The following is a 12,596-nucleotide window of genomic DNA, read 5'->3' as shown; positions in this document are numbered from 1 at the left end:
TCAAGTATCTTTTTTTTGTTTTATGTAAATTTCAAAATATTATTCATAGATATAAATTAAGGATATTTTTACACTCCGAAACTGTAAGTTATTTTTATACAGTTTTTGATGCTCTTTATAACATGATTGTACCCTATATTGGTCGATTGCAGATGGCACTCAAAATTTATCTTTTTATTTTTGAGATTTATTTATTAGTTCGTGTGATACTGATTAAAAATAAACTGATAAAAATTTTTATTATTTTTATACTTTTTCTTACAATAAAAAGGTTATAATAAATTGTGGAAAAGTAGGAAAATGGAGAAATTTGCTGGTTTAAGTTGAGGAAATCTTAATTGGTTTCAATTTTGGATTATGAGTTTAAAAAAAAAATAGCATAAAAAATTTATTTATTTTATTTTGTTTATTTATTTTTTTACCAAATGTTCACTCATTTTGTTTAATAATATATCAATTTTCAATTTCGGCTCTTAAGTTATCACTTTTAAATAATTTTTAACACAGCGGAGACTGTTTATGGAATGTGCATTTTATAAAATTTGAGTAACAACTGCAAAAGAAATTTAGTCATCATTACGAATTTTGCTTATTACGCTTTTGAAGCAAAGAAAAAAACAATTCGCACGATCGCGAAACATAACATCTGGTGATGAATCACTAGCTCGTCGCTACGAACTAAGCGTGAAACAAAAACCTTCTTCTTCTTCTTGTTCTGCGTTTGCATATTCTTTGCTCTTTTTTCTCTCAATTTCTTTGCACGTTTGCGCACACGAAAAAGAAATTATAACAGCCGCGATTTACGTCAGGCCGGTTGAAAAAAAACTTCGCTCTCCCCCCTGCGATTTCTTTGGACCGCGTGTCTGGGTTTTGTACACAGGAGAGGATCGTATCAAAAAAACCAATGTGTTTTTTATCCCCTCACACTTGCTTGTCTGGAACACATGTGCACTCTTCGCGCTCTTCCTCAAACAAAAATTACGCACACATGATCTGCCCACATGACAGACGGTGTCTGTCTCTAAAAAAAAAAAAATAAATAAAATGCTCCATAGCAGACTAATTTGTGTTGTTACAAAAATATCTGTTGACTTTCATTTACTAATATTTTGTTTTTAAATCTTAATCGATAAATATTAGTTTTCTGTAAATTTAATTCATTAAGAAGTAAAAATATTTATATATATTATTTTCTTTCTCCTAAAATTTATAACGGATATTGACATCATTGACCTTTTCCTTCTCGGAATGTCAAACTGATTTCCAACGCAACCTCAAATTAGTCATCCATTATCTTTCCTATCCTTATTGTTGCACACGGCGAAAAACTCGCTTTTCATTTCCGCGTGACCATCACCGCATTCACGAAGAGGCAAACAAGAAAAGGATTCGTTGAACTCTCAACCTTGGTGCGTTAACAAATCCAAAATTATATATGCCAAGAGTTCTAGAAGTTTTGAATTGCGCATATTTTGTGGACAACCTTGCAGGAGAAGTGCAGCAGCAGAAGGTGTATTTAATGCGCTGTGCTAACAAGGCAAGGTCGAAAAAAAAGATCCGAAATAGGAAATTGTAAACAAAATGTATTATATGCAAAAAAAAAACCTAAAATAAAATATGCATTTAAAACTTTATTGCTTGAAAGCGGATTTTGAGACCGGCGTTTAAAAAGTAGGTAATATAAAAAGTTAATTTTGTTAAAAACTTCCAAATTTTTCAACTCTAAAATATTTGGTCTGCCAACATGCCAACAATGACGCAAAATTGTTGAATTTATGGTTTATTGATCATTTTGTCAAGTTTTTTTTTATATTTAATAAAAATTAAAGGTTTTAAACGATTTGGATATAATTATACAGCCACTCTGCACAATTAAACTAATGCTCTTAATTTGCAATTTTGCTGCTATTCCCCAGAGGTTGTTAAACTGTTCAAAATTAATTGCTTGGCAACAATACCTTTTCAGATTTCCCATCAAAAGGCTTCAAAGAGTCGGAAAATGGTTTATTTGTGCTGGTCTTAATAATTTAATTTATTTACACTTTTTAATTTATCAAAAGAAAAAATAATGCATCGATTTTTATTTACATCCATAAATGCCGAAGGGAATCTTTTAAATTTTTTAATCAAAGTAAAAAACTAGCCAAAAGTGGCCTTAAACAAGTTAAACGTTGACCTAAATTATTTCTGGATAGAAAAATATAAATTTATAGCAATATTGATATAGGATTTTTGAAATTTTCATGTGTTTAATAACATTTAAACAATTTTTTCAGGAGTTAAATCAAAAATGAAAGTAAGAATAAAAATATGAACAAAATTAGAGATTTAAAAAAAAAAATGCTGATCTTAAAATTAACCAAAAGTATTGGTATTTTTCGTTTCCTGGTTCAAACACATAAATTTTTATGAAAAAAAAAAAAACATTTTTAACTCCTACATGGACAAAAACACATTTAGCACATAATCCTCGATGGTATACATTTCTTGACGTTTTTGGCCAAAAGTAAACGTCATTGTATCGGTAATAAAAAAAAGCTTTGAGGCGCGCGTGATTGGCCACAGGGGTAGAGCGCGCGCGAGAGCAGGGTTCGCTCTTTTGCTGGCTCGGGCTGACCGGCCTGACGAGGAAACGGTGCTCAAAAAAGACGACCCTGAAGCAAGACATTGACACTGCGAGTGGCTCCGCGCTTGCTTAGCCTTGAACTGGCTCACCATTGCGGACGGACAGTGACGCTCCTGCCGCGCGTCGGGAAAACTCACTCTCGCGCAAACCAAGCCCAAAACCAAAACCTGATCTCTCTCCTGCGAGAGAAGCTGCAGAAAAGCGCAAGTGGAGAAAGAAGGAAAGTCAAATATGTTGAAATAAAATCGGAAATTAAAATTCCAAACTGTTGTTTAAGAACGCTCTTTCTTCCTCAGGTCTTGATCAACATTCAAGTATAAGTTAGTAATTTTAATTTTTTAAATTGAGAATACACACACACTGACCAGAACCATTGTAATATAAATTTAAAAAAAAAAATATATTATAATCTTTTTGATGTCTTTAAAATTTGTGAATCATTATAATTTTAAAATCTAACATTTTAGTAATTTATAAAATTAAAAATTGTAATTAATATAGTTTAGATTGAAGCAGAATAACAATATTTGTATTAAAAATAAACAAAGAAAATTATATAAATTTATTTAAAACAATTTTTAAGTTTTTTATAAATCATTTTAATGGTATTTGTTTTTTATTAATTTTCAATTTTTATTTATTTAAATTTTTTTTAATTTAAAGATTGATTTTTTTATTGTTTAAGTAAATTAAAATATTTTCTTATTGATGCTATATTGATTTCAAAAGAAAAATGAAGTTTAAATAAATAAGTACAATCATTTGCATTGTAAATAATGTAATATATCACCCAAGTTAACTGACATTGTCATATCGTTGGGGACATTTTATTAGATCATTAAGATTTTAAAAAATAAAATTTCATTCAACAAATTATAAAAATCACTATTTATGGCTTAGTTTTGAGTGAAGCCGCAATGTTTTGATGAAAATGTGTATCATGTGCTGGTGAGAGTGCAAAACTCCGCGAATCACCACAACTTCGCACGTCAAAGTAAAATAGATAACAAAATCTCATCCTGCGGCTAGCCACCGTTGTGGGGTTGCACCAGATTTATAAAATGTCTTTTTTTAGAATGAGTAATTTTCCCAAAATAAATTAATCTAGATTAAAATATGAAAAAATTATTGTTTTTTAAAATACTGTAAATTTCTATTTTCTTAAATTTGGTGGTAGTTTTTGCTCTCAGCGTCACCTTGGAAGGGTCAAAGCTCCTCGATTTTTGGAGCGGACCTTGAAAAGCTTCTTCTCTCGCGTCTCTGGCTGGCGCGCCACGTTGTAGCGAAAAATGAATCGAAAAGAATAAAGGAAGCAGCAACGAGAGGAGAGGCGATTTTTATTTTCGCCTTCCTCGTCTTGTTTCTATACGAGCTTGCATAAAATCTTTCCTTCGCAGACAAGCCGAGAAACACCACCTCTCCTCCGCCACAGTCGCGAATAATTGCGATGAAACAATGCGGCTGTTTGTGTGTGTGAAAAACTCCACTTCCTCGTGCGCCGGACGGCGCGCGATGAGAAAAATGTTAATTCGCTCGTGTGACTTTTCCGCTGGCCGCTCCAATCATTAATTCCTGGTCACCAAACTGCATAAAAAAGCGAAATATTTAGCAGTTAAAGAAGAAGAAAACTGCAAATTTGCAAATTATTAATTTGAGTAATTTTATAACAAATTTCTGAATATTAAAATTACAAATAAATTAGACTGAGACTTGGAATAATACATACGCAAAATTTGAAATTTGTCACATTTTTTAGTCAAAGAAGTTTTTGTTTTCAAATATTTTCAGAAATACAATAATTAGTTGATCATATTATTCATATTTTAATTACTGTATTGCAACAAGAATCAATATAAACTGAAAGGGGCTAATTTGAGTTTATAATTTATAATTAAAATTTTACAAAATGCAACTGAAGAATTTGATCTAATTTATCAATAGTATAGATGGAACATCAATTCCAAAAAATTGTTTGATACAGTTGTTGAAAAATTTCATGAATTTAGGCACAACAAAAGAATTTAATGCGTTAATTAACTTCTAAAACAGCACAATTCCTAAATAAGAGCCCGATTCGGACAATCAGTTAAATTATCTCTCATTTAGAAAGAAAAACACTTCTGAGATTAGTGCATTGGTGTGCGTTTTATATTTAAATTTTTCACATAGCTGTTACCACAAACGAAGCGAGCGCTGCATGCTGACGTGCTTTTCTGGATAACAATGAGCTCATCGCTTTACGATGCTGTCATCAATTTGTGCAAGGGCTCCATTAAAAATAATAATAAGTGTCTCAAAATATAGGTTTGTCTCAAATAGATTTCATAACAACAACCGAAACTGATTGTTCGAAAACCATGATCCGGAATTATAGCTAAAGTTGAAAACAAGCATAAAAAGGGCATTGTAAGTTATAACAATGCTTCCATTCTCCCACGTGGGTTTGAAGTACAGAAGTTTTAACAGAATTATAACATAAAAAGTTTGTATGCAAATGAACTTATCTAGCGGTTGGAAGAAAAAAGTGCAAATTAAATTGATACATTATTAAAGACAATTTTGCAACTAAATTCAATTCTGAAAACGTCCAAAATTTAATTCTTTATTAAAACTAATACCGTTTTTTTCAATTATTATTATATTTATTCTTCTCGGTCAATACAATAAAATTTTAAATTGGAAAAAGTGCCTTTGTCAGTTTTTTTTTTAATAAATTCAATGATTTGAAATAGTAAATACAGTAAACATAGGCTGGCTCGCTATTTTTTTTTTTATTATTATTATTGTCAACACGCGGTGACCCGGCCGGCAAGTTGAATATATTTAATGCATACTTTATCCCATGTACATGATGCATTAATATGCGGTGGTGCGCTGGTGTAATAATAAATAAATGAATGCACGCCGCCGCTTCTCTGATAAAAATAAAGAGAGCTCTTCTCGAAGCTAGTTAGCCGCCTGCGCGCTATTGGGGTCAGGGCTCGTGTGTGCACGATTTCGAAATCTCATACATCCATCCCATGTATATACATACGACGAGTGCGAAGTGCTTTGTTCAAATGCGCCCCAATGCATTATTCGTTGTGCTGGAGCTTGATGGTGACAGATGAAAACAATCATGTTAAATTCACCATTATTTAGAAATAATAGGAAATTTTGATTTCATTAAATTTTTTTTAAATTAGAAAACCACCTTTGGCCTTATCAAATATTAAAATTCCAATTCTAGATCTTGTAATTAAAAAAAAAAATTTAATTAAATTTCAGTCAGAATGAAAAATTAGTAAATTAATATTTATGCACCAATCCTCCACAATGATGAAACTGCAGTTTTTTCATTCTCAAAATCATAGAACACCTTAATATTTATGACCATTTTACTGTTGAAGGAAAAGGAAATTAAAACTTTTTTTGAAAAGTGATGAATTAAAGTCAAATTTTATAAATTAATTATTAATTTTATGTTCTCTTCCTCCAATAGGAACTAAAATCAACAAAGTCCAAATTAATTTATATTTGAGAAAAATTAATGATAAATAATTAGCCTCTAGAAAAAGAAAACCGCAAGTTAAAAGAATTAAGGAAAACCTGCAGGACAATTTTAAGTGAATCAATTAAAGCTTGGTAGTTTTTGCAATTAGCAAAAAACAGCACAACAGGAAAACTGGCATTAATTAAAATGTTATTTTTAATTGAATTAACTCATCAAATTGAATTAAAAAAAAATATGAACAAGTTTTTAAGTCGATCCGATTTGGATTATTTTAATTTAATTGCTAAAAGAAAAACTAGTGAGGACGTTTCACGTTTCCACCGAGAAAGGAAACCAACAACGTCGCAGGGCGTGTCACTCTCATATAAGTACAATGAGCTAATTAGTGTCTTTATACCAGCGTCGGTAGTGGGAATGTTCAGAATGCACGGCAGATGCATTTGAAAGCAAATAATAATAATAAAAAAATAATCGCTCCTCTCTTCAATGCAACGCATAAATAACTGGAGAGGTGACAATAATCGTCCCTCTCCACCACGTGCATGCGTTACATATGTGCATATATCCGATGGAAATAATATTATGCACTTTACAAAAGCAGCGGGCTTACCTGCGAGTATGACTCTCTCAGTGAAAGAGAGGGAGGGAGGGGCAGTGAATTGGGTCATAACAAAAATAGGGACCTTGGCCTGCTCCGCGTGACGTCACACTTTATTGAACCGTCTATGTGCTTTACATACACTTACTTGCACCAGCAGCACCACAATTTGTGCATAAGCATGTATGGTAGGATGTGTCCTTACAGGACAGATAGATAGACCTGCCGTGACAAATGTGAGACCTTTCAATAGCAAACTGTCTTCTGCAGGCACCACAATAATGCACTGCACTGTGCTTTATTGTTGAATGCCATATTATTGGAATGTACAATACAATATTTAGTAATATGTGGCGAAATTTATGCTGTAGAGATGTAAATTTATAAAAAGTTCCAACACTTTTTAATTTTCATACCAAAGAATTAAATTAAAAATGTATCTAAACAAAAATTAATTGATATCACTAGGTTTTTTAGGTTTTTTACTTTCCTATTAAGTTCTAATTTTGAAAATGTACAATATTTTCTATCATTTAAATAATCGTGAAGTTTTTCATGATATATTATCTCTGACAAAAAGGAGGCCAGGCCCAAAAACAAATAATAAGATTTTAATTATCAGCTCAATTTCATTTGCGTCGCAGCCATTGCGATAATGGTGCTTGCAGCAAAACTGCCCTATTATCAATTATTATCATTCGACTCGGCTGTTTCCAAGCCAAATCTTCTTCACATTAGTTCCTTGATTGATAAGCAGGCTCTTTTTTTGCCTGGTGATAAAGCAAAAGTCGAGAAGTACAAAAAAAAATGTTGGGCTTTATTATATATCTTTTTTTTATCTCGCATAGGGCACACGAAATTTGCCACTTTTGCACTTCTTGTCAAGTCCTGAAAACTCGCTTCATTGGACTTTGAAGTGCTCTGGTCACATGTCTCACCACGAGAGTAGTGTGCCACTCCATTTCAAGTTGGGTTGAGCTGGGTCACTTTTCGTTGACCTTACCCTCGATATCAAGTTGGAGGCAGTAAAAAAGCGGAAACTGAACATATTAAAAATTATAAATTTTATGGGTTCTGATTCTGATGTTTTATTTATAATCGAAGATTCGGAATAATAAAATTTTTCAATCGAATTTTGGCAGAAAATACAGTATTATATAATTTAAATCCATTTATTTTGGAAATTCGTCTTCTTGGAAATATATTTGATTATTGATTCTCTATGGTCTTTTGCAGTGTTTGAATTTTGTCAACACGAATTAAAATTTAATTGAATTAAAAATTAAGAGCCTTGCTTGGCGGTTGCATTGATTGCAGCTAAATTATGAATTTAATAGAAGTTCATTAAATTGAAATAATTGAATTTTCGCTTAATTTTACTATTTATTTTTTAACTGTTAATTCAGGCACAAATGAATTTATTTATATGCAATTTTTACATAAATATCTAAAATTACCAACACAAAAGCACATAAATTGAATGTAACGCTTATTTTTGCATCCATTTGCATCAGAGTTAATAGTAAGGAATATAAATAGAAATGAAATATATAATAAAGTTAACTTTTTTAATTTCTATAGTAATAATATAAAATCTAAATATAAAATTATTTTTCTCCGTGCTATATTTGATGTAATGATTATCATGTCTACCTTCCTCCCTGTGCCTACCTTTTTTTCTCATCTACCCACACTGCCCACGATTAAAATCAATACAGCACAGATTATCCAATCAAAATGTGTGCCCTCCGACAACAATACTCCTCCTTGGTGCTCGTCGCCGCCACCGGGATGAAATCAGAAACTCCTGCGCTGATGGTATACGTGCCAAAATTCAGCAGTTCCGGAGGGAAGACGTGCGGAAAAGTTTGAAAAACATTTCATCGAGTTTCGCATTTCTCGGAAAACGATTCGCCCTGTCGAAAAGTTCGGAGATGCTTGAATTTAATTAAGGACGGATATAAATATAGAGAAAGATACATAAATAATAATTCACTTTGCGTACCGAGTTTGCATATAATGTGTATCGTGTATCGCCAATTTGAACCGTTTGTTTTAAGGATTCTCGATCACACATTGCGCACCATCTGAATTCATTAATTTGCTTGTTTACCATCAGAGCATAAGAGACACGGGCGTAATTATTTCCATTTGAGAGGTATCAGCTAATTGATGAACTTTGTGCCTCTCGCGCTACCTTGGAAATTGCTTTATATACAAACAACAAGTGTATGCTTGTGTTTTTGGTCCATCGCCGCCATGCTGGAAAGTCAAAATCGCACGAACGCACCATTTTCGCATGTTTACCATTTCGTTTAATGAATTTTATATGACAAAAAACTCAGAAGAAGTCTTATTTTTCCACTTCATAAGTCATAAGAAAAATAGATATTTAACGCAACTTCTTTATTTTTAAATATGTAGACTAAAAACGCCTTTTGATCTTTTTCGTTTAAAATTTCATATTTATATAAACGCTTGTGTTTATGGACTTATTTTGAAGAGCTTTTATTACACTTTTTTGTGGAATCTTAATCTTCTGTATTCCGTGTTGCAACATCTAGTAGAAAATTCAAGCAATAATGTAATTTTCTTTATATTTCTCAAGAATGAAATTATTATACATTTTACCTATTGCTTATTTCTTGCATAAGTGACATCATAAATTTTGAAATTGTATAACAAAAATACAAATATAATTACATCTATTAATTTTCTTCCTTTGCAAAAATTACTCCCCACACAAAGGATTTTTTGCTTGAAAATAATTATTACTATAACTATCTCTGTAAAAATTTAATAAAAAAAATTCATCCCAAACATATTTGGTTCATAAAATTATAAGCCATGCATTATTGTAACGAAAATTTTTTTTTTCCTTTCACAAAACCTTATAATAAAATTAAATCTAGAAAACTTTGCGTTGCATTGTTTGAACCGGTTCTAACATTCATCGACATTAGTGAGAGAAATTCTAATTTGACAAACCAATCAAAAATGAAAAAAAATGCAAATTTTACAATTTATTGCTGTTTGACTGAGGGAAATAAGTTGGTATATTGAAAATTCAAATTTCATTTAGATTAAATACATATTTTTTTTTTAAATTCGTGCAAAACTTGATCGGTTGCACAACGTTTTCATTCAAGACCGGACTTCCGGGTTCCATGCTTTTCCCATTTCCCGGCCACGATATGTAGAATGAGTTGTATTTACCCGACGTGGACTGCACGAAGCGCCACAGCCCAGCAGTTAGTTGGCCGGTTCGCCTGTTCGGGGCGCTTCGAAATCGCGAGTGCCGAGAGCGGAGAGAGAAGAGCGAGCGCGTTTTCTCCTTCTTCGCGAGCGCGCTTGGTTATTAGTATATCTATGGCACTAGGCCACTCAACAATATAGCAAGTGTGCGGTGCCGTCGACGGAGCCGGAAAAACAGCGGCCGGCGGCCAGCGAGAGTGCGAGTGGCCGATTGTCCCGTTTTGGAAATGGACCCAACAGGTGCCGACGAGTTGTTCGTGCGCTGACACTTTTCCGTTTCGCGACCAATCAGTGGATTAACAATTCGAAATGATGGAACTCATGGTGCAGACGGTGCATTTTCGGGACAGGTCCGTGTCCCCGGAGCCGCTCGACCTGAGCCTCGGCCCCCGGAGGCGGTCGTCGTCGGACGTGAGCCGCCGCCAGAGCGATTCGGCCGCCTCGGACGAATTCAGCGACGACTCGTCGCTCGCGACCACCTCGCCAGTCAGCAAGAGGCAAAAACGAAAGGGTTGCAACCCTTACAAGAAGTCGCTTATGAAGCGATACCGTGAGTTTCCCACACAATTTTTCTTATAAATAAATTAATTCTTCCACGAAAGCAAAATATATAAGAAGAGGAGTTTTAGAAAGCGTTTTTGGGTCAACTCCGGGCGGATTTAGGTGGATTTTAGGGGGTGGAATCGAAGGTCACCAGAAGATCTTTCTTTTTTGTTTACTCGTTTTCTCTCTTTCTATACCTGGGGAGACGTTCGAGGGCAGCGAAGGGAAAGCACGTGGAATTTTTTGTTTGTGCGACGAAACGGAAAAAAACTCAATAATAAGCTCTTGGCGCAAACAACTTCAGCATTGCCAGATTTCCCCCTCCAAAATCTTAAAATAATAAATTTAACCTGGCAAATTCATTAATTTTTGTTTAAATTCTATATTGATTTATTTATAAATCAGTTGAAATTTTTTTGAAAAGCATTTTGAATTGTACGGAAACGGTTTTTTTTTATTTCTGCCGATTGATGGATATTTTCTTGCAAAACCGTGCCCGACGGAAATTCGCACCAGCCCTTTGCGTCACCCGCGCCGCTATATATGCTGATTTATATAAATGTACACGAAAAAAGATCGCTTCCGCAATCGCGGGCCGGCCGCGCGCTGTTTTCCGCCCGCCGCGCCAACTCGATTTCCTCGCCCGATGGATCGAAACTAGGCTGCCATCTATTTTTACTTTTGGGCCGATGCGAAAATACGAATCTGCCTGACTCACCGCGCACTACCCAAATAAAATAACCAAAAGCATGTCGGGGCAGACGCGCGAGCCAAAGTCATCAGTCAAGCCAAAATTTGTGAGAGAGGCGCGTCGCCAACATTTTTAACAACCGCATTTGTAAATAAAACTTTTGCTTTTATATATTGTGAGAGACGCAATAGTTATGAAATTTTTTAAAAGTAACTATTTTTTAAACAGATCTTGTTCGCAATTAAAAAAAAAACCATGCACAAATTTTTGTAAAAATATTTAGAATTTTTCATTGTAGGATGAAATTCGGCTGGGAAACTAATCATTTCTATAAAACATTTTGGTACTATTTTACAAAATGCGGAAAGAAATAGTTGCAATTTGAAATAACTGCCTAGAATTATTAGCATTTTTCTCTCTCCTATTGTGACAGAGACAGAGTAAAAAATAACTTTTGTTTGGCAGGAGAGCAAATATTTTATCCTCGGCCCATTGGATTTTAAGTTTTATAATAATTGTTTATTAAGTGACAATTTTTTCTTCACCCTTTTCTTTTTCCTTTTCTTGAGGTAACTTTCCCGGCCGCCTGCTTTTCCGCCGGCGGTGCCGCTAAACGTAATGCACATCATGAAACAACTAAAAATAGAGCACAGGGTATTGATTTTCCCGTTCCGTGTGGGGCGAGAGAGAGACTCAACACATAGACGGGCCAGACATGCCACCCCATAAAGCTACAACACACTTTCAGGGTCAACCGATTATTCAGTGCGATGAGGAAAGACGCGTCTCTCGAAATTCGGCGGAGCGTGTCCCAATTTAACCTAAATTGACATCTGATTGCGAATTTAAATACAAAAAATAATAAACACTTGATTTCTTTCTCTTTCGTCTCTTGATTAAAGATAATGATGGGTTCGATTATTAATTATTTAACGCGAAAAAAATTCTTATCTCGAGTTGTGTCTTATTCAAAAACGAAAACGCCGATTGTGTGGTTTATCAGCCAATGTTATTCATTTGTCACAAAATAAGTACTAAAATTATCTCACTCTCTCATTGCGCCAATATTTCTCACAAACCATTTTTATCTCGTCGACTTGCAACACCAATTATCATAATAAATATACCACCAGCCCGCGGCCACTTATCAGGCCGACAATTTTTTTTATAAATAAAATTAGGGCGCAGTTTTCTTTCCAAAACAGGAATCTCTTGCATAAGGAAATTCCGCACGACACTGGAATAGTGTCTTTTTCCAAAAGCTGCATCCGCGGAGGTCGCAGGTTGCGGCTCCATTGTTGATGTTTATTGTGATCCGCAAAGTAGAAAGCGTTTCGCACGGGAAAATGCAATATCGCAGTGAGCAACCTTGGCATGGAATTATTAAACC

General features: G+C 34.0%; 1 protein-coding gene across 4 annotated transcripts in view; it reads left to right on the top strand.

The window, feature by feature from the left end:
* The window catches only part of LOC132205935 (ecdysone-induced protein 74EF-like), a 75,235-nt gene that overhangs the window by 49,891 nt on the left and 12,748 nt on the right, over positions 1-12,596 (top strand). The window contains exon 1 of one of the 4 annotated variants that reach the window (XM_059635331.1): positions 10,072-10,522. The exons of the other annotated variants lie outside the window; for them this stretch is intronic. Within the exon in view, the coding sequence (XP_059491314.1) occupies positions 10,282-10,522 (241 nt within the window). The 5' untranslated portion in view covers positions 10,072-10,281. Of the gene's footprint in view, positions 1-10,071; positions 10,523-12,596 lie in introns of those variants that run through there. 4 annotated transcript variants of the gene reach the window in all.

This window comes from Neocloeon triangulifer, unplaced genomic scaffold (genome assembly GCF_031216515.1).
Source record: "Neocloeon triangulifer isolate White Clay Creek 2 clone unplaced genomic scaffold, ASM3121651v1 ptg000003l, whole genome shotgun sequence".
NCBI lineage: Eukaryota > Metazoa > Arthropoda > Insecta > Ephemeroptera > Baetidae > Neocloeon > Neocloeon triangulifer.
This window is presented reverse-complemented; position numbering and strand designations above follow the sequence as displayed.